A 23,509-nucleotide genomic window follows, 5' to 3' on the forward strand; every position below is an offset into this window, starting at 1 on the left:
AGTTTGGAACTGTTTCAAATATACAGGATTACAAGTAGTTAAATAGCTTCTCCTCAGAAAAGCAAAGTCTCTACCTGTGTAAAATTGAGCAAGGACTTCAGAAAAGAAAGAGTGAAGGGGAAAACTGTTATAGAACAGTGAGGAATTCAGGATTTTCTTTATCCTGAATATGGACACTAGTCTATGAAATTTCCACTAGCTTATATCTGTGTTGATGGATATGAGAGATGGAATATGCAGAATACTTCTATGGCAGCCAAACAGCTAAATGCCTTCAGGGTTTTGAAACTATTGCAGCATGATGGGATCACAGTACAAGAGGGAGAGCATTCTTTAAGGCTCAAAAAGCTATTTTTCTGACAGAACTGGGGATTTTAATGTGCATGGGATTGTTTTCTCTCTGACTATATTATTCTTTATTTGTCCTCAGCTTCTCTGTCAGGGACTATAACTGAGACAATTTACATTTTTTCTCATGAGGCTACGGCACGGTTTATATCTGATTATTCTGAAAATTACAGTGGCTTCAATGCAACATACACTACATTTAATGCAAATGAACTAAACAGTAAGTGTTATTTTTGTGTGTGTGTCTGATACCCTGTAAGTTTAGTGAAACCATATTTTAAGTTTGACAAAATGGAGGTGAAAAAGGAAGCAGTGTTTTATGGCCTTAATCTACTAAATAAATCAAATTTGAGAAATTTCATACTAATCTAAAGATCTAATAATTTATTTAAATAAGACTGTCCACAGGTTTACAGGCCTGTTTCTAGCAATAGGTGATGCCTTACAAAATTAATCTGTTTAAATGAGAATAAAACTCTGGCCATATCTCCAACAGAGTCCTCTAAGACAGCTTGTTCACTAATGACCCTTGTTGAATCACTGATGCAAATCATTATTCTATGATCACCTGACAGCACCTGCTTTCCAGAGTTTCTCATGTCCTCGTTTGTTGCCACAAGTAGTAGTCTCAAATGGTAAAACTAACATTCAGGAAAATACTTGCTTCAGTAAAAGTCATGTTGATTTACTAGAGGTTCTTATTTACAGATTATGAGAAAGTCAATTGCACTTTTGAAGACGGCTTTTGTTACTGGATACAAGATTTAGATGATGACTCAGAGTGGGAAAGGGTTCAGGGTCCTACCTTTCCCTTTATGAGTGGTCCCGATTTTGATCATACATTTGGCAACATGTCAGGTAAGATCAAATACAAGTTGCTTGCAGATTAAAGGAAAAGCTTGACTTAGCTTATGTTTTACCACTGTATAATGGATTCTTCATAGTGATATTGTTGGGATATAATTTTATTCTGACATAAAAATGAGTCAGGGCTACCAGACAAAATGTTTCATGCTACTGATCGCTATCTTGTGTAAATATACCCAAGCCTAAAGATGAAATAAAGGAATATATGAAGTGATTAAAGTGTGAGGTATTGAAAAGCTTCAGTTAATATGCCCAAGTGCCTTATCTGAGAAAATAAGTTCTATTATGCAACAGTATTATAGGTCAAATAGCTACATGCCTACCTTAAGGAAATATACAAGTATAGCATAGTTAAATTTTAGGGAAATCACTTCTATTTCATCCATATCTACTAGTGACATCCTTGTCACAGAATAATTTTGTTTTAATGTAAAGTTTACCTGCAGAGTACATAGGACACCTTTGTCCCTAGTTAGACTTGCACAGCAAACACACTAATTTTCAACACGTGCAAAAAACACTAAGACTCCAGCAGCTGCTACAGCAAAACAACTTAATTGGCAGAGTGATCATACCAAGTGGGGATTTTAATTAAAGAGTAGTCTTAGTGATAGGGGTCAGATTTTGAATGTATATCTGAAAGCTTATCCCAGAAATAGAGTCCAAAAGTTTTTTTTCTGCTTCAACAGGAAAACCAAACAACCTCTTTCCCAGCTGATTTGTCCATTCAGCTAAAACTAATTAACATAATTTGGATTTTGCAATGGTTACATATATTCTGTATAAGACTATACAGTCAGTGACAAATAACTGGAAAAATGGCAAATCACTTTGGAAAAAGTTACCCCCAGGAAAATAAAAATATTATTCACCACGCTATTGGACAGAAATTATTCACCTCTGAGCACATTTTCTAAATAATCTCCAGAACAATGTTTTGTCTTTCCACTTGACTTCTAGAATACAAATCAGATAAAAGAATGTAAAATTTGTTTAATAAAGCATTTGACAACAATTTCTAGCTCTCTTGGAAATGCTAATTTATTTTGGGTGTTCTGTGTTTCACTGTGCTAGATCTAAGCCGATATGTAATGATGCTACTACAATGAATATTCAAATTTCTGTGACCTGCATTTGAAGTAAAAATGTGAGCTGCAAAATTAATATCTATCACATACCTTCAGTGAGACAGTGTATTTTTGTTTTGCTGCTCTTGAAAGGCAAAGGATTTAATACATACTGAAAATTGGTTCAGAATGCTCAGAGAATTTATGAAATAAAAATAGAGGCCTGTCACTTTTATGAAAAGGTCTTCTTATAATCAAAGTTTTCTTTTCAAAAAGAATGCTATGCTCATTTTATTAAAGCTAGACACTATAGATATATATACATAATTTAAATTATATAGTTATATCTATATATATTTATTCTATGAATATAATATCTTCATGTATGTGTATTAGATAGAGAATAAACCCCAAGATTAAAGCCATGACTTCAGTAAAGTAAAAATTTTATTTTAGGACTTTCAGATTTTAGGACTGTATAATTTCACATTTCCTGTGACAAATCTCAATGCTCCTGTAGCCAAGCTTCATGTTTATCTCCACATGACAGCAATAAAACCAAATTACCAGCTACAATGAATTAACTGAGAAAAAGTTAAAACCCAGTTTCCCCAAAGAATATGTTTTTCTTGTTTATAATGCCTCAGCTTTCTGTAAAATATTCATGTAATCGTCCTCTCACCCTTCTCAATATGCAACCCATATTTCCTATTATTATGTGGATAAAAATTATAAAAAATGTTGTGAAATTCTTCTGCAAAATCACAAGCAATGTCAAAGAAGACATTTTAATAAAATAAACAGAAATCACTGCCTTCATGAAATAAAAGGCAAATCTCCCACTGACTTCAAAAGGACTAGTTTCTGTTTCATGTCTAGTTCTGAGGAGTGTCCAACAAGTTTAAAACCTCATTTTAATATGTCATTGACAGATGAATATAACTTGGGATAATCATTCACATTTATTGTATGAGGAATCTTCCAAGTCATGCAACACTATCTGTGCTTGATATTGATGTTATTTTTAATATCAAAAATCTTATTTAAAAAAAAAAAAGTTATTCTGTACTGACTAAAATGTGTGCTTATTATTTTGCAGGATTTTATATTTCAACACCCATAGGACTTGGATCTGGAGAAGAGAGAGTCCGGATTCTGAGTCTGCCTTTGGTCTCTTCAGATTCATTTTGTCTAAGCTTTTGGTATTCTTACATAATTCCAAAATATATACTTTGTTAAAAACAAAACCAGACAGCTTTCTTTCATATATAATACTAATCCAAGTCTGTGTGCCAGAAGTACAAGCCTGCTTCTGTTTGGATTTCCATGCTCAATCTCAACTCCAGCCTGAAACTTTGACTCCTTTATAGGTTTGATTTTTGCAGTTAGCTTTAATGTATTTTCTTTTTCACCCTGTAACCAATATTCATTTCCATACAGAAATTATATTAAGAATTTCTGAAATGCTTTTTGTCATGAAGCTTAACAAGGCTTCTGCAGAAAATAGCAAAGAACCAAGTAAAACTTCCAGGTATAATCTAAACACGATTAATTTTATTTTCATTCTCACTACAAATTAGTCCTAATTCCATAAAACTGTTTATAGAATTAAAAGCTTGACATTTTTAAAAGAAATTTCACTTTGTTCTAATGATACCAAAATTGCTCTTCTCCCTCTAGGTATTTCATGTACAGTGCTAATGTTTACCGTTTAAGAGTTAGCATAAGTAATAAGCATGGTTTGGAAAAGATCATTTTCCAAAAAGAAGGAAACTATGGAAACTACTGGAATTATGGACAAGTAACTTTAAATGAAAAATCTGATTTTAAGGTTTGTTTAACTGCTAGTTCTTTTTAAAAATTATTTTAGCTAAACTAATAGCAGAGTTTTCCATCAAATGAGCCAAATGATCCACAGCTCCAAAGATAATATCTAGTACTGTTCACTAATTGCATGCCATCAAATAAAATTTAGCATGCAAAACACTGGAGTCCCCGTTTGAATTGTCATTCCCCAACACCATCACCCTTCCCTACTCTGGAAATTAAAGTTATTGTGGAAAACAGAAAATCTTAATGTTGTCATGGAACAATGAATATTACGGCGAAATAGAGCTTTCCACAAAACCAGGGTGTTCAAAGCCAATTATCAAAATATGATGTGGAGTTTAAAATCTTGATGGTGAGTGTGATACGAAGCACTTAACCATGAGAAGATTGAAATTAGACAACTTCATATTCTGAAGCAATATTTTCACTAATTACAGAATGATTCCGTGAAAGTATGTTCTAGACAGTCTTTGGTGCCACCTGACTTGTCTGTACACAAAAGGAGAAGACTTATGTTAGACAATTCCTTCAGCAATTCTATTGAAAACAATTTCTTTTTATAGGTGTTTGGGATGGCTGGTCCCCTATACTAGTTTTGATTGATGCAAAAGCACTTCCAGAAAGACACATTTATCTCCTGAGGAAGTAAATGTATCTGTGACCTGGCTGCACCAGGCTGCCAGAAAATGTGTGGTTTATGATCTCAGGAAGAGTGCTATACCTAGCTGTATTTTACCAGCATGAATTCCTTGGTAGCAGGATTACTTAAAGTATGTGGATATTAAAGCTCAATGACAAACAAATGAGATTAGTTTCAGTTTATCGTGAAGATATACACCATTAGATCAAAAGAATTTTGAACTGATGAGATGTGTCATATAGGATTTCTTTCAAAAATTATTTGTATTCATGTATAAAAAGTCAAATTATAGAATAGTTTTAAATTGTGTTCATCATTTATATGAAGAAGTTCCTGCATTCCTTAGAACAATCCTATTAGTTTGAAAACCACTGGGGTTTTATTTTGTGAGGAATCCTGTCTCATCCCTTATGACCTCCTCTGAGTATAACACCTGTGTAGATTACCATGGAAATAAGAGCATTCAAGAAAGAAGACAAAATGGTTCAGCATAGGAAGTTGAAAAATGTTTCATTAAATTAATTTTTTTTTTCATGAACTTCAGGTTATTTTTGATGCCTTTAAAAGACGTGGTCCCAGTGACATTGCCTTGGATGACATTGGCCTCACAAAGGGAAAGTGTAATGAAAGTAGCTATGTAGAGCCAACTGCGATTCCAACTGTTACTACTGTCCCTTCAGTTCCCAGTAAGTAAATACTAAATTACCCTTGATTACCATTTCCTATTACTACATTTATGTAAAATTTATTCAGAATTTTCAACTTTCGGTTTTATAAAAATCTTTCCACCATTATAAAATTATCTGCAGGATAACATACTAGGGACCAGGCTCCCTGCCTGTGACTCCATTGATAGCAAAAGAACTGGTAGATTCACAGCTTAAGCTATCACGACAGTATTTGCCGAAACCTGAAGATTGCAGGATAATAAAATAATTCAGAATTTGTCTCTAAAAGCTTTACTTAGTAAAGCTTCCAGGAAGGCACTGAAAGGGAAGAAGAAAGAGAAGGTAGATTATAACCTCTATATTTTAATTATAAACATTGTAGCAGCAGAATAGGAGAATGAGCAAAGTCACATAATGATATCACCAGAGGCCTCAACAGTAAAAATTCATCAAGCTCTGAGAACACATGCACACTGAAAACTCCCATATTTAGGAAAATTAATATAATAGTGCCAGAATGGTTTAAGAAGCAAGCACAATCTATTAGTGTCTAATACCCAAAATGGAGATACTACTTGGGGCAAGGCTTACAATGATCAAGTTCTTTCCAATATGCATTTGGCTGTATTGTTATTCCTACTACATTAAAAAATAAAAAGAAAATAATATTTGCTTTGAAAAAAAAATAAATAGGGAAACAGAAAGGACTGGACAGTTAGAAACCTTTGGTTTTAATGGAATTGAGTCAACAAAAAAAAAAACCCAAGGGACTTCTTCCACTCCCTGACTGAATGAGAGATCTCAATATTTGCATGCATTATGGCAGGTGTCAAAAACTAAGCCTGATTTCTTCAGTTTTGCCTTTGCTAACTCTGCTCCTTGTGGTAAGCCAGGAGTGATGAATCAGTTCTTGCTCTAGTAATAATGGATGGGGCTTTTATCCTGCTTGAGAGGGCCTCATCTCATCTCACTGTCTTCTTGGCACTTCTTCTGAATCCTTAGTTCAGTGGAAAACTGGAAGATGGCTGGTTTTGTTTGCACATTTTTGCCATCTTCTCTAAGTCAAGCAGAAGTTAATGAAACATGAAGTGTTGCTACCTATAGCACATATGCACTTCTCCAGACAGGTTGTAGAGCTTGATCCAGATCCATCATACTGTAGAGTCTTCTAGAGGAAAGCAGAGACTTAAGCTTCCTCAAATATTCCTGTTTCACAGAGCTAGTTAGAAGAATCTCACAGAGAAAAATACAAAAAAGAAATGTCTGCTAATGTCATTATAAATCTGAAAAACGTATATAAAACAGTGAAGAAAATTGTATACAATGTTAACCAGGTCCATGTGCATTAAAAGTGAAGACTGGTGTAAATATGAATATGGCTTTTGGAAAAAATCATTAAAATACCTGATAGGGCATTGTAATTTATTGTGAAAGAGACATGAACTTTTGGGGAAAAAAAAGAGATATTTCTGCAAAAGACCTCTTCACAGATGGCTTCAAATAATTAAAACAAACAATGTGTATGTTCCAGGACTGCCTCCTGTTAAATTTGCTGTCACTCATAAAGCGCAGCTAATTGCTCTCTTGACAGCATACAGTAAACAAAAGTGGTCTAAAATTAAAATAACAGGAAAAGACTGTTTGCATTGTATTTATGTTGGAGCACTATGTACTAATGTTGTCATGCTATCAAATCTATCACCTCTAAACCTACTGCATCAGGACAAGAAAACAAAAGCAGGCTTTATTACCTGCATTCAAGTGTGAAAACAAAACCTTCTAAGATCAAAATTCAGTTTTAGAGCTCCATCTTGAGACACAGGGAGGTAAAGTTCAAAAAGATGTCTCTGTCAGCAAAATTAAATTTTAATAACACTAGAGATTTCAGTCCTAATTTACTGAAGTGAGTTTTTGACTTTGATTGCAGTTTTCATTAACAAAATATCGCAGAGAGGTGCCGGTGTCTGCCACTTCCAGCCACCTCTCAGGTGCTGTGGGCAAACACAACTCGCGAGTTAGTCTCTGTCTAATCGTCAGTGGTAGAACAACCCTATGGTAAATAGTAGCTGAGCACTCTTGTCAAAACACCAAATACAATTTTCTACCTAAAATATGGTGATAATGTTTTAATACGGGGAAAAAAAGGAGATGGTCATGTGGCATATAACTCCTGAAATAAAGAGGATCCATACTGTCCTCTCAAATGATAAAAAAGCACCATCTAAGCTGTTGCTGGGGCAAAACTAACTTGTTTGCATAACTTTGTTGAGGCGTGCTACATATATGCTATCTGAAACCTGATGAGAAAAAGTGAATGTTATCAATCATCTTCAAAGAGACATGAAACTACTTTGATGCATGTGGTGTAAGCTTACTAACACTAATGGTTTCACTACAAATGTCATGCCTGTAAACAAGAGATGAAAGAATTTGAGCTGAGCTAATTTGTTTTGCTAGACGTAGAGCTTCAGTAAGAGGCAGTGTCATCATTCACAGTGCCACAAAAGCTCATTGCAAAGTCAAAAAAAAATGTTAGTGGTGGAATAGGGAAGCTGGATTTGCTTTTGTCTGTTGCACAAGACTGTCAGCTTACACTTTCATCCAAAACAAAGATTGCTTTCATCTTCATGTTCATTTATAAACTGTCTTTTAACACAAACAACAATGTGGAAATTACAGTCTAGATTCCACATTTAAGATGTGTATATCTATATATATTAAAGTTTTGGCCAAAGCACAGAGGAATTTTTTTATTAATAGGCCATATACAATCTTCTGCAGTGCTGAGAAAATTGTCTACTATGCTTAATGAAAGAACTAAGATTATTAGTGCTGATTGTTATTTGGTTCTCTAATGAGTGACAACTATACAAATAATTTCATATAAATTTGTGTGTTAAGGATCACCAGAAATTTTAAAAACATTTTTCCAGACATGAGTAAAATCTATTACTTCTACCATTTCCCCATGCAAGACAAAAATCATTTCTAATGTGCCTGACATGCAGTCAATACCAGATCAGATTTCACCAGAAGTTAGCCCTGTTCTGCTGTTGAGAAAGTTAGTTTTGCTTTGTCCATATCATCAGATAATACTGGCTAATAGTCATATATTCTTCAAGTAGCTTTACAATAGTTCTGTGTCTGTTGATACGTGCAGTAATGTTGAATAAAAAAAAAAAAAAAAAAAAGTGTAATCTTTATTTGTTTATAATAGTATTTACAGAAAGTATTCATCATTGTGAGCCATACAGCGGAAACATAATATATTTGTTAGCATGTGATTGTTAACGGTACCTTTTTACTTCAGAGAGTTTGGCTTTTCTTGCCAAGAGTACTTTGGTGAAATAGAAAGTTCTATAGAGGGTTGTCATGATAAAGTTCAGATCCTTCTTGTATTTGGGTGGGACTTCCTCTCAGTGGAATTCAATGAGCAAACTCAGTAGAACTTGTAGATTATTCTTCTGCTGACCACTTGCCTAACTAGGAAAGATATTGTCATTAATGGACAATGCATGATCTAGATCCCTTCCTCTGGTCTTAGATCATCTGCAAGAGATCCAAGGTGGCCCACCACTGGTGAGACAAGTAAGTCAATACACTCACTCACTGCAAAGGTTATGCAGAGGGGACTGAGTTGGCCAAGGATCCAAGCCATGGGAGATGGAATGAACCAGGCCATGAGTCCCAGATAGAAATTCATGATCTTGTTGTGCCATCCTGGTAACTCCACTTCCTATGAGGGGTCAGGGAGCCCTTTCAAGAGCCAGAATCCCACTCATAGACAGACCTCCCAACTGCACTGCAAGCAGAATCAATTCTTATACAATTGGCTTCTTGCCCCACCTCCAAGTTAATGTGGAAGGCAGGGGCACCTGGTTGTGATTTCCTAACCAGTTCCCACTCAAGGCTGGCCGGACCTTGGGTGAAAACCACTCAGGAGAGTTTTTCTTGCCTGGTTGTGGGCATCGTGCGTATGCCAACCCTCATTCAGGGCTGGGGGTTTAACACAGCACCTCAGTTATGCAGTCCCGAACCAAGTGGCTCACAGTATGCAACACTGACAGACACAATGAAATGCAAAATTTGAGCCAGAAGGGACGGTGGGGCTGGGGAAAGTGTTAAAGTTTAGCCAAAAATCCATTTTAATTCAAAGAGTACTCGAACAACAAAACAAAAGGTAGATTTCTTCTTTCTTCTCTGAGGAACACTATTTTTTAATAAAGTTATTGTGAACAAAAGAAGTGGGAAAACACCAAAGTTCATTCTGATGGTACAGCTGAAATGGAAATAAAAAACTTTTCTCAATATGAATTAGTTTCAGAATATGAAGCTGACATATTTTGGGTGTAAACCACCATCTCAACTATAGAATGAAAGAAAATATTGACTATATAAACCTCAGTTAGGTATATCGGTGTGTGCGAGTGCACATATATGTGTTCCCATCTACAATATTTGCCTTTAAATAAATTTTATTGGGGTTTAGGTATTAAGTGCATATGTATGTTTATGAAAAAGACCTTTCTTATTGGAGCAGCTGTTTCAAAGGAAAAACAAATGGTTACTTTTACCATTTACAAGGTTCAGCTGTAAAAGTTCAGGTTCCTGATGAAATTAAAATAACAGTGTAAGGGTGTTTTTTGCTATAATGTTTATATGGTAGATGACAAAATGGTCTTTATACTTGAGCATCTCTGCTAGTGCTGAAAGATCAGTCAGATATAAGCAAGGTATGCATGCAAGCTAAGTGCATAAAAAGGTTATATTGGGAGGGGGGGGTTATTTCTTTGCTTTCTCTGACATTTTCTAGCTTTTACATTGTTTTATATTGAAGTGTTGGCTTCTCACAACTCATTGTACAAGCTCTATACCAAAGGCACCATAACTGAATCCTTAGAGTGATAAAGTTAGTTTGAATATGCTCTTCCTAAAATTACTTTTCCCAAATTATCTTTGTTACAAGGGGTTGCAAAAGTAAAATAACAGGTTAACTATGTTTTTGAAATCTTCTCTTTTTCAGCTGACTGTGGCGGGCCAGTTGAACTCTGGGAGCCAAACAGTACATTCAGCTCTGAAAACTTTCCAAACAATTACCCTAATCAAGCTTTTTGTAAGTCATTCTTCTCCAAGTCTTCAGGAAAAAGTTTAACCATATAAAAGTAGAGATAGCAAATCTGGTTTCCCAAATCAGATGCTGTCAAGCAAAAAAGAAAGATCTAAGCTATATATAGTGGGATCATTTTAACTTAAGTCCATACAACACTTTCAGAAGCTAAAAAATCATGTGCCAGATGGTTAAAAAGTGATGAAGACAAGTATAATCCCTTGGAATGGGTTCAGATAGACCAATTTCATCATGCCTCTTATGTCAGGTATCTTTATGTCAGTGCAACAACAGAGAAGGTGCTGAAAGTCCCCATTTTACCTTTACACCTGAATATAATATCATTGTCTATTAAATAGTTAACCTTTTCTATGGATAAAGAATGTGCATATGCATTTTGCAAGGGACCCTCTCTTTACTGAATGTTTCTTAACATACTAGTGAAAAGACATCATTATTCTACTGATGTTACTTGATTTAGAGTAAGCTACAGCAGGCACAAGTGAAAAAGTTTCAACATGGTCCACTATTTGTTGTTGATAGATGGAACAAAAGAACTGTGTCATTGCTTCTTAATGAAATTTTACTTATTTATTACTTCACTTTTAACTGGAGAATTGTGTTGGTATGTTAATCACAAGAGTTGTAAATTTGTGTTTCTGTCCCACTTGAGATATAGCTTTCATTTCCAGATATTAATTTCACAAATTCCCAAATGAGATTCCTGCTAGTGAGATAATATTTTTCATTCGATGAACAGATTAAAGAATGGTTGGGGGTTTTGTTACTTTATTTACAAGATTTCCATAGTATCCACACTGATATAGATTAAATTGCTTAAAGCATGGACTAGAGAGAAGCAAGTACTTCTCTAAAAAGACATCTGACTTGAAAGACAAGTTTCTGTGACTGATTATTGAAATTATCTTACAAGGCTATTTGTCACATTTTCACAGTTGCAAAAGCATTAACTTTGCTACTTTACAGAAACTTGCAGTTGTTGTAAATGGAAAAAACATGTATGTGTGCATGTCTTAGGAGTCTAAATCCAGTTTTCAAAAATGTTTTAGAAAATGAGAGTCAATTGAATTTGGGATCCTGACAGCATAAGTTCCCTCTAAAGAAAAGGTTTAGACTTCTAAGTCTCTTGGGTGATTCTTAAGAGTTTAGCAGAGATTTCTTTCTTTCACCCTAAATCCTTCAGCATGAAAATAACAGTAAATGTAACAACTGAAAAGGTGATTTTTGTTTGTGTATTATTTTCTAGGTGTGTGGTACTTAAATGCTGAAAAGGGAAAAAACATTCAACTTCATTTTCAGGTTTTTGATCTGGAAAATATTCATGATGTAGTTGAAGTCAGAGATGGCAGAGGACCAGATTCCTTACTTTTGGGCAAGTAACAGCGTTGGGTACTAAAACGAATGTAACCAGACAGCTGGAGCAAAGTGGTAGATATCATATATAGGAAATTAATTCTCTCTAATTACATTTCTGCACATTTTCGAGTCTTGGAAGTTAGCAGGATATTTTGAAAAAGCATCCTTCCCAAATGTTTGCACACACTCATCTTTCTACACAATTCAAACAAAACTAACTTTGTAATACATAAGAATGTTCATGTACATGGACAAACAGAAGCATAATCTCTTAGTTGAACCTTATTTTTCTCTACCAACATGTCATATTTGGGGTTGAGATTTGGTCTTTGCAGTCTGATAGAAGTTAGGTCTGGAGGAATGATTGTACTCATGTAGTAGCAACATTTGCTTTTGAACCCAGAATGTTTTGAAATACATAAGAACAAAACAGATTAATGTATTCATGTTCTCCTGGAGAATAGCTGTCTATACAGGAAAAGACCCAGTGCCAGATGTCTTCTCTACAACAAACCAGATGACAGTAATCCTCCATACAGACAAGTCTACAATGAAGAAGGGATTTCTTGCCAACTTTACTACTGGCTACCATCTAGGTAAGCATATAAACCCTTGTGTTTAAGAGGTTATATCGCTGGTCAAATACAATCAAGAAAAAGTGTAGAGCCGGAGGTGACTCTAAGACCCAGGTCAACAAAAATATGAAAAAGTTAAAGAGAAGAAGTCTAGTGGTTACCCATCTGTACTTTGTTATCTAGCATGAAAAGTGATGGGTTTGTTGCTGTAGTATAATTGGACCAATGTCTATATCATCCACAACTCGGTGTGATACATGAAAAACTGACTCAGTATTTTGGCAAAACCTATTAAAATGTTAAAAGGTCAGACAAGAACTATTCCCTGCACAAGTCTCAGAAAAGAACATCAGTTTGCAACTAATTTGAGGCTATCAATTTGTGTTTAAATATATATGTAAAATATTTATTATCAATCACACTTGCTAGAAGAGAAAAATGTGTACGAGAACTCTAATTGGTGTTGGCAATATAGTCCTTGTATCTTTAAAAATTTGGTCCTTAGCATGTGAAGGATCTGGGAAGAGTTAGTCTTTTAAATATTTGGACAGTCGTGTTTCTGGTCTCAGACAGTCCCCCTCTGAAAGATTCCTGATTTTGTTGGGTACTGCGATGAGGCTTGTCACTATATAAGTAATTCAGCAGTCGGCTCTCCAAAAGACACAAAATTGAGCCAAATGCTAAAGTATATGGAACAGCAATATGCTTACTAGGACAAATACTTACACTAAGTCTAAGCCAAATCTTGATGGAATTAATTAGAGGTTTAGTAGTACTTCTTTCAAAGTCTGACAGCAGAAATATGAGAAAGAAAAAGCAGTATGTGTTAGAGATGTGTGAAGTAATATTCATTTGCTCAAATAGAAAGTCAACGCTCTTTGTCTTACTTTAAATATCATAAAAAGGAAATGTCTTCCAGCATGTTTAGCTAGCTCTGTTTTTTTTATAAACAGCAATAATAATATTAATTTTCTTAATCTTTAAAAAAAAAGAAATAAATCCTGATTTACCTTTTCAAAATTGACTCCATTTAGCCCCATTGTGTAAAACTGAGAGGCAGCTTTATATGGACATGTGACCCATTTTGCTGCTTCTTGTTCTGCTTTCTCTGTTACATCTGTTCAGTCCAACAACACCATTCCTTTTTTATAGCTGGTTCAGTATCTTTGCTGACCCAGCTTTGCCCATATTTTGCTGTAAAATAAAAACCAAGCTTAGCAAGGCAGAAATTTTTTGAGAAAAGTTCTCAAAATGGCCATTGCCAGTTCTGGTTAAATATATTTTGAAAGTTTCATTAGCAAAAGAATTATGCTTATTCATGATCTTTGCAGCCAAAGGACAGAGACTAATATCATTGTCATGCAAGCCGAAGGATAAAACGGTTGTCAGTAAATAAATTTTAGAAGAAAAGAAGATTTTTATTTGTATTTTATTTTTTCCATGAAGTACTGAGTTTTTGGAAAGGCAGTATAATTTCAAAAGAAATATTTTGGGGAAGTATACAATATAATAAAAAAACACTGTGTAAGTAAGAACTAAGTACTATGGAAAATCTGGCATCAGTTATGGCCACTAATTGTGTGAAAATCTGGTTTAAGCCATTTATAAACCATATACTTTTGCTTCCATATTACACCACAGGCCATACGGACTGATGAATGAACCATTTTATATGCATAGTAAAAATTCAGAAGCAAAGCAATTATCTTGCCTTACATAAGAGTTCTAAATAATTGGATGTTTCAGACAGTAAGTCCAGGAAGGTAAAATAAAGAAAATAAACACTTTTTCAACAGAATTTAAGTTTATGGTTGTATATTTCCTGTCAATATTATCGAACAGTGCCACTAAAAATACACTTTAGTTGTAGGAAGAATTATAGCTTTATATTTATTCTCTATCTGATCAGGTTTTATTGACAACTGGCACTGAAATAGCTTAAAACTACCTTTGTGAATGGTATATTCGTTCACTTCTGTTACCTTTGTTTCTATCACCTTAGCTCCCTAACAGCCTGGGAAGGAGGCTTTTGGCTTTCAGTGTCTCTGAAGTAAAGAGTATATTTGTGTGTTTGACTTGGCATACTTTGAGATCTTGAAAATTCTGTGAAAATACTGAATACTTGAAACTTGAAATCATTAGCCACTTCTGGCAAGATTTGATCAGGATTTGAATTTTATAATCCTTTCATCCTCTGAAGTTTGTTACATATAACAAAAGAACGCTAGTAACCAAGCTATGCTAACAATAGCAGAAACTACAAGATATCATACCATAGATTTTATTCCTAATTAGCTTCTATTTATCTGAAAATAATTTTATTTTGAAAAAGACATGGATGGTAAAGGAAAGAAAAGATAATCAAAGGTACTGCTTACTACCCACTCAATTTTTCTTTCAAGTGAACTGTATGATCTCTAGTGAACATCAAATTTCCTCATAATTGCAGATATTTTTCCTTTCCTGTTTTCCTTCAGGAACCTGTGCAATTGATGAGCATCAGTGTGGTAGCGGGGAGTGCATACCATTGAATAACCTTTGTGACAACCTACCTCAGTGTGAAGATGGCTCTGATGAAGCAAAGTGCAGTAAGTTTTCCTTCATGCAAAGAGAGGGAATGCATGCATATTTGGTAGAAATTACCCAGGAAAACAACCACACAAAACCTCAGCTAGCATAAACTATTGCTGCTGCATGCAGGCCATGCTAAATTACATGGCATTAACTTGTTGAGCTTGTCAGGGCCAAAAAAACCAGTCAGTTTCTGAGACAGTGTATATAAGCTGGTGCAGTTCTCTGGAAAAGGTAGGAGGTTCCTCTGTGCTTAAAACAGTGGCTGCTCATAACGGTCTCAAAGTTAAATGAAAACTCATTACATGCTTTCCTTCTGTATCTAGTAGCAACATTTGCTTTTGAACCCAAAATGTTTTGAAATACATAAGAACAAAACAGTTTAAGTGTATTCATGTTCTTCTGGAGAGTAGCTGTATGTACAAGAAAAGACCCAGTATCTAGTCTGTATCTATTTTGTGTTTTCAAATTCTAGCACTATTTTCAGTTAATTTGAGTTTCACAGTGGTATAAATTCTGAAGTGTAGACAATAAGAGTCGTCTTGATGGAATTTCCCAGCTAGTCTTGTGGTTGTGAAGCCAAATTGCAGCACGTGGCATCCTCCAGCCTGCCTGGACTCTGTCTTGTGGAGCCATTGCCACAGGGTGAAGGGAAGGCACAGCTGCAAGAGCAGCATCTGTTGCTCATAGTGGATGTGAATGTTCCTACAACAAGGAGATCAACAGCTACTATTGCTTGGTCCTCTGATAAAATAGTTCTTTCCAAAATGTAGATGTAGAGTATACAGCTTCACGTAGCATGGAAATAGCATTCTCTATACAATTATTTAAATGTAAAAGTGATGTTAAAATCATGTTGGGCCTAGCACAGAAATAAATTGCTGTGTCTGACAAAGTGCTCTTCTGACAATTTATTATGGAGCCCTAATGGAAGAGGTAAAAGTGGGCTTTTAAGCTCAGTACATCAGTGATGTACTGATGTCTAGACATCAGATAAGTCCTGGGATGTGTGCTGACAGTTCTTATTGATTTCAATGCCTTTTACATGCATTTATATATTTATATATATGGCATATATAAATGTATGTACATATACACATATATATATATGTTCGAAGTCATGGATTCCCTCTTTGCATTGCTGCAATTACCTATTTTGCTGCACACATATTCTTCCTTTAAAATAAGGAGAATAAAATTCATTTCAGCCTCTTAAGCAAAGAGGACTTGAATGGGTTTTCCCAGCCTAAAGAAGGTCTAAACAACGTAACCATCACCTACATTAATATGTTTTACATTTTCCCAAAGATTTATTTTGCTATAGATTGTCTATTACTTCATAACAAATTACATTACATTAAAAGATGGGGAGAATTGTTTCCAAAAACCCATTTAATCCAAACATTGGCTGAATCAGCCTCAGCCTTAAAATAAAAATAAAATTTAATTAGTCACTCTCATATTGAGTCTTTTCAGTGTCCAATAGTCTTGCACATTTTCCTGAAACCAATTTAAATTCCTTATCAGAAGGGCTAATCTGAACTAGACAAACTGTCATTTTCAAATGCTTTAACTTCTGAAACTTCTAGGGACTGCAAAGGAAAGGCATAGAATACCTCTTCTTTTGCATAATTCTAAAATATATGACATTTTAATTAAGCAGTTGTTGAGTGCTTAATGACTCTCTTATTCCTTTCCAACAACGGGTTTGGAGAAGAACATGGATATGACAAGGAGAAAGGAAAAGGAACTGTAGTTCAAGTAGAAGAGAGGAGATATGTCAAAAGTAATTTGGATAAATCTTGCAGTGCAAAAAGTTCTGAGATTTTTCCAGACTGCTCAAAAATTTCTCATAACTGGTGTTTATCATTAATTAATCACAGTATATCACTTTCATTTATGCACTCTGGCTGTGAAGGAGGCATTCCTAGAAATCCAGTATTTTAATTTTTTTTTACCATAGTGGGTCCACTTTACTTTTTTGTGGAAATATTTTGGTTGAAAAAATGTTTTCTGGACAACTAAGATCTTAAATATTTTCGCAAACAATAAATTTCAAGTGCAGTGTATGTTTTTCCCTGCATGATGGGGATGAACAGATGAACTGTCATCTGCCTGATATGCAGCTGTAGCTCCTGAGACATGTAAAAAATTCCCAAACCTTATGGCCCAACTTAGTCACTATGCCAAAAGCATAAGATTTGTCACCAAATACTTAATGCGTTTCTTCATTTTTGTTCAGAACATTTTGTTTTGGGAAAAGTTTTCATAGAAAGTCTGGTTTTCACGGAGTTTCAATTATTTGTATGTGTGTGTGTGTTTTAACTAAAGTTACAATGAAAATAGTGAAAATGCTCATAGTAATTGGAACTGGACAATCCAATTTTCTGTCATCACTTCATGGTTTTAACTCTATTTAAGTGTTACTGAGCATTGTGGAGCTAAAGCTTGGCACAGTATCTGATAATTACATAATGCTGACTAAGAAAAAACATTGGTTAGATTCCATTGGTGGAAAATGTACTGTTTATTGTCTATTTGTGCGGCTTTTGCAAAATGCAGGTTATTAAACTCTCTTGTGGCAGAAATATAGAAGGACGTAACAACAACACTTCCTTCCTGTGGGAACACAACATCTTGGAGATGTGGGGTTTATCACTTCTATCACACATTTTAACTCTTTTTTTTATTCTTTGCTGGCAGTAATGAATTTGTTTATATTACATTTCTGTGTGCTTGGGGTGATGGGGAGGGTGATTTGCTACCTATCTAAAATGTTTCTGTCCATTTTGTTCTACAGTGAGATTGCTTAACGGTTCTCTAAGCACCGAAGGGCTGGTACAGGCCAGGATTGGGAAGATGTGGCACCTGGCATGTGCGGATGGCTGGGATGAACAGATTTCAAACAGTGTTTGCCAGCTGCTAGGGTTAGGGTGAGTGAAGAGTATTTATCATCCCTGTAACTTGCTTACAGGCTTCTTGAGTCTATATATTGGTGTTTTACCAGTGTTTTTACCATCCAGAAAAAGGGCATATATGTTAGCTGAAGTGCTTGGTGTGCCAATGAAATTATAAGTATCACAAACCCTGTTTTGATGACATTCATTACAGGATTGATAACCGTATATGGCAGATTAGGCATGAGGATTCATATTGGAGACCATTGGGAGATGTGGGGATATTAGTCCTTTATCACTTTATGACATCAGTTATGTTTTCACTTTTATAAGGATAGCTCAAGAGTAAAGCTCAAGCAAACAGCAGCCTTGGCTGCTCTGCTATCACACTAATGTTCTTTTCAAGTAAATTCAAGATCATCACTAAGGTCTTCTGCTGCTGGGTTCCAAATACGTTTCGTACCTACCATTAGACCTGAGCTGTTGGGAGAGGAAACTGTATTTCTCTTGAGGTATACTTAGAGGAGCTGAAAGAGAAGGGAAGTATATGACTAAAATATAGATTCAGCTCCAGTGACTGTTCAGCAGAATTTCCAGGGAACAGATGGGGACACTTGAGTGGAGAAGTGTTGTATCTTTCAATCTATGGTAAAATTTATGTCCTAAATTCTGGTCTTACTTACACTGTATGCAATTGCACTGCCATCCACTGAAAATTAAATAGCTTTTTGGCAGTCCTGAAGTATTTAGGGAATGTCACTCACCCAAGTGAGTCAAATTTTAGGCTTGCAATTCTTTATGTTAGTCTCTGACCAAAGTAGGATGCCTGCAAATACCCTTCTGATAAAGTCATTGTAAAATTCACAGATTTAGGAGGACTTAGAAAAAATATCCAAAGTGTTATCTGAAAATACCTTTAATCACTGGATGAATTTGTGCTGGTTTGGGTTGTTTTTCTTCGGTTGGTTGGGTTTTTTGGGGTTTGGTTTGGTTTTGTTTGGTTGGGTTTTTTTACATTTTTCCCTTTGGGTAGCTACTGCATTTACCTAAACCCCAGATATCTGTATGCAGAAATCCCAACTGTAATTTATGTCTATTTTCTCCTTTACATTTGCGTATAAGAACATATAAATCGTGACTAAATGTTCTTCTAGTCAAATAGCTTGTCCTTTACAGTGGCCAGTAGCCTTCTGCTGATTCTTTCTGTCCCTCTGCCCCACCTCCTTTGCCTATATAGCTTCTGGACACTAGTCATTTTATGTTCTATTGGTTTAATTTACATTTTGTAGTTGATAGGCTTCAGTGAACTTTGCCTTCCATGGTACTTTCTACTACCCTTTAAAAATTAAATTATTTTTTTTCCATAACATTTTGTGCCGATACATTTCAGTTTGTATCTATAAACTAGCCAGATACATTGGCTAAAAAAATTCCAATTACGTTTCCTAGTAAATTCTTCTTAATTCAATTTCTCATTTTATTACATATTCCCATTTTCAAGAAAAAGTATTTTAAAACCCAAATTGTATCACATTCTGACATCTTGGGTATTACTGCTGTTACTGATCCTACAGTATAGGACAAAATTCTCATATATATGCATATATATGTAACTCCTGTAAGCATCACACATTTCTGCCTTCCACAAGAAGCATAGTAACAGCATATTTGTTAATCAGTGGCACCATGTTTGTTACTAAATGGATGTTTGTAATAACAGGTCTTGAGTAGTCTATAGCTCATGCTCCTATACTGAATAATTAACTAGAATTACACTTTATTAGAGAGTCTAAGGTTCATCTGGGACAATTTGCTTTTGCTGCTAATTGTTCATCCATTTGCTAGTCTCATTTACTGTTTAATTTATGAAAAGGACAAAAATTATAGTAGTTCTGTAGTAGATCCTGAGTATTTATGCAGCTGGACTAGCAAGTGTGATGTTCCACACAGATTATAATAAATCACACTTGTGAATTCTTTTGCCTCTAGTTTTCAAATATGTGACTGTCGCATTTACGATCTGTGCCAAACAGGATGCAAATCTGGAAACATGTCTATGTATCCATCTATGAAATATAGTTTAGGCAAATCATTTACAAATATTCTTAATGAATTTGGAGTGCAAGGTGAACCACTTGATGCTCTTGAGAAACCTGATCAAGATCCTTTGCTTAGTTTGCATTTGTAGCTTTGTGCATCTGACAACACCATTAAAATCTGAGTATGGTTAGCTTTGCTTTTCCTTGAATAAACAAAATCATACATTGCACTTTTCACCATTCTGCTGGTCTGGTGTGAAACATACTTGTTTCTCAGGGAACAGAGCCAGCTGGGTCTTTACTGAACCATACCCAGGAATGGGTGTAGATCTTGCAGTTTTGTCATACCCAAAAGTCCAACAAGGACTGCGAGTTCAGGCCTTGCTCTTAACCCTGGTATCTGTTTTCTGCATTAACTCACAAAATTGAGAGGAAATAAGTTCATTGGAATACAATGTCTTGTTTGACATTTCCAGATTAATTAGATTTTCAACCTCCCCACTTATGAATGCCCAGTTCATGACCATGCTAATCAGAAAAGCCTGTCTTTCACTGTCAGACCCAGGTTCTCCAGTGTGCTAAGAATATAATATACAACCTTAGAGAGTTCCAGCCATGTGTGCCTCATTGCACTAAGAAAGCAAATTAAATTGTCAAAGTGCTTTTCAAAAAAGGGCTTAGATTTTATTTCAAAAAGCTGGGGAAGTTTAACAAAGCCACTGTGTTTACAGAGAAACTCAGAGAAGTTCTAAACTGTAATGCAGAAATTTCATCATTTACAAAAAAAAAAAAAAAAAAGAGGTGGAAGAATGGAAAATAGTTTGCTCAAACTGTGTTAAAAAAACACCAAGAAAGATGCTAAGGTGAGATGAAAGATCTTCACAAGCATTATGAGCTTAGTGGACGCTTGGACTTGGAAGATTTATAGTGTTTGCCCTATTAGAGGATCTGTTACAATAATCTAGTAAAACACCCATGCATTCACTTGAAGTTTCCTGGTATAACATGCCATGGAAAATGTCAGCCAGTAAAATTGATACATATACATACTCTAAGCTTTTCCACTTTTTACATTGGTAGAAGCTCCTGCCCACTAGCTTTCTCAAGAAACAGCTTGGTGCCTTTTCCACAAATTTGTGCATATTGTATCTCCGTGATTAGACCAGCAAAGTTCATCATTGTAGAATTTGGCTCTGCTTAACTGGGCTGACGCTTCACTACTCTTCTGAACTGTCTAGAAGGCCAAGTGAGGATTCTGGGGTTATCTCTGAAGTACATATTAGTATACTAGTGTTTTATATTGAGAAAAGTCTGTACTCTAGACTAGGGTGTACAGACTGTCTCTCTCACTCTCTTTCTGGACAGAATTAAGTGGGCTTTGGCATTTCCAGATTGAGAAACACTTCAGTAATGACTTTTTCATTAAGATGGGTCATATAGCTCTCCTAGTGTCACAGCAGGACTATTGAAGACCTCCTCTCTCCTACACCTAGTCTACTGGCATAGCAGATTTGCAGGAAGATTCTAGATCCATGCTTCCCAGTAGAATGAGATTTCCTGCACTGGAAGAGATGGTACTTCCTTGATACACAGGTGCTCCCTCCATATTAAACCTGCACAAATTGTTCTCCTCTTCCCCCTGAGATATATATTGCTAAAGGTTCAAGTGGGGCTAGGCTGTCACCCAAAAAAATTTATGTAGTCTGACTCCATAAAATTGTTTATTTTCCCCATGCTTCCTCAAGAGAAAAGCAAATATATTTCTTGGGTGTATGTTCCAAGTTGGTCAAACATGGTATCACAAAGTATATGATACAGAATGGGCCACAACACAAAGTAAATCTGGATATGGGTTGTAAATGTCAAATCAATTTATCTCACCAATAGTACACAGAATTCTTGGTGTTTAAAAAAAAAACAAACAAACAAAACAAAACAAAAAAAAAAACCAACCAAACAAACAAAACGCAATCATGACACCCTTGACATACTTCACAGTTTGATTTCAGCAGATATACAAAGTGAAACTTAATTTCTAAAGAAGGTAACATTTATTCCATTCAATTCTTTATGGTATAAAATAGAGTTACATTTCTTCTCTAGGCACAGAAGTATAGTGTCAATATAATTACACCATTCAGAAAAGCAAAGCAGAGATATTCTAAGGTTCAGCTATCACTGTTCCATTTTGCTACTGTTTTAGCTCTGTATCTTTAAGAATTGGTAGGGCAAATCCATTATGTGGCACAGAAAAACAGAAAGTGTTAATTTACTGATAAAATAATTTATGTCTCTTTCAATATTATTGTAGCATTACAAATCTTAGGATAAGACATAAGAGTGGAAGTAGGTGAGTTGCATTTTAATTCATGTGAATTCCAAGCCTCAAAAATCTCCTAATAAACTGCCATTATTTCAAGGGAAAAAAAATTGTTGTTTATTCCACCAGCATAATAATTTCCCAAACATTCCTTCACTAGTGGAACAGGAAAAATATCTAAAAATATGCATGTGTATCTTTTCCTTCCAGGGATGTAAATATGTCATCAACTGTATTATTAACTGGAGGTGGCCCATTTGTCAACATCACCAAAGCAGCTAACCACAGTCTAATATTTACAAAAAGGTGCGTAGAGTGTGATTTCTTCCTCATACAAAATATAATTAAAGTATGGTGGTCATCATTTATACAGTGATTTCTAGTTCAAGTTTACCTGAAACCCTAATCTTAAATCTTCATACATTTACTGTGGAAACAATAAACACTGCTATTTTTACAAAACAATTCTTATCTAGAAATCTCTAAATTATTAGTATATAATGTGGTAGAAGAATTAAAATGGAGTGGCATTCATGTGTGGTTATGTAGTAGTTATTGCACTGTGTTCTCTGTGTATTCAACAGAGAAACTTAAGCACTCCAAATTGTGTTACATCAAGGCACCTCTTGAAATATGATGAGTCACACTCTATAATCCATTTACTTTATTGATACAGAATGGACTAAGTGTGGATTGCTAAGGTAAGCAATCCACAGATAGGTATCTATCTTTAGACAAATTAGTTCTGCTCAAAAACTACTTCAGGATCTGTCTCCACATTTAGAAGTGAATCATTAGATGAGATAATGCTCAGAATACATTCAATTATATTCTGATCTTTCTTAGTTCAAATGCCACCTGAAGAGATTCTGAAGGGTCCTACAAACTGGTAAAGTTTCTTGTAGTTTAAATGGAAATGTAACATCAACATAGGATTATATTCTCAGAAATTCTGGGATTTACAGTACACCTCCAAAAGGAGAAAGACTTGCCACTGTCAAATTAAAACAAAATAAATAATGGCTTCAAATACTGTCTTTCTGTTTATAAGGAGGTTTATTATACATATGTTTCTGGAATCCTAAAAATAACACTGAGGCATAAAATTAGTGTCTAATTTCTGAAATGTTGAAACCATGTTAAGGATGGCAAAAGTCCATGTTCTTTCAGGTTTCCTTTATAAACATCCTATATAGTAACAAA

The 23,509-nt window shown here is 35.0% G+C and overlaps 1 protein-coding gene across 1 annotated transcript in view; it reads left to right on the forward strand.

Moving 5' to 3' along the window:
• Window positions 1-22,612, forward strand: part of TMPRSS15 (transmembrane protease, serine 15) — a gene marked incomplete at its 3' end in the record, with an annotated part of 44,086 nt that extends 21,474 nt beyond the window's left edge. The window contains exons 8-18 of the mRNA XM_008946805.1: window positions 431-568; window positions 1,057-1,206; window positions 3,382-3,484; window positions 3,963-4,113; window positions 5,297-5,438; window positions 10,444-10,533; window positions 11,795-11,920; window positions 12,369-12,500; window positions 14,957-15,067; window positions 17,851-17,983; window positions 22,517-22,612. Coding sequence (XP_008945053.1) covers window positions 431-568; window positions 1,057-1,206; window positions 3,382-3,484; window positions 3,963-4,113; window positions 5,297-5,438; window positions 10,444-10,533; window positions 11,795-11,920; window positions 12,369-12,500; window positions 14,957-15,067; window positions 17,851-17,983; window positions 22,517-22,612 — 1,372 coding nt within the window. The remainder of the gene's footprint in view (window positions 1-430; window positions 569-1,056; window positions 1,207-3,381; window positions 3,485-3,962; window positions 4,114-5,296; window positions 5,439-10,443; window positions 10,534-11,794; window positions 11,921-12,368; window positions 12,501-14,956; window positions 15,068-17,850; window positions 17,984-22,516) is intronic.
• Window positions 22,613-23,509: the final 897 nt, after the last annotated feature.

Source organism: Merops nubicus, unplaced genomic scaffold, assembly GCF_000691845.1.
Source record: "Merops nubicus isolate BGI_N331 unplaced genomic scaffold, ASM69184v1 scaffold179, whole genome shotgun sequence".
In the NCBI taxonomy this organism is placed as follows: domain Eukaryota; kingdom Metazoa; phylum Chordata; class Aves; order Coraciiformes; family Meropidae; genus Merops; species Merops nubicus.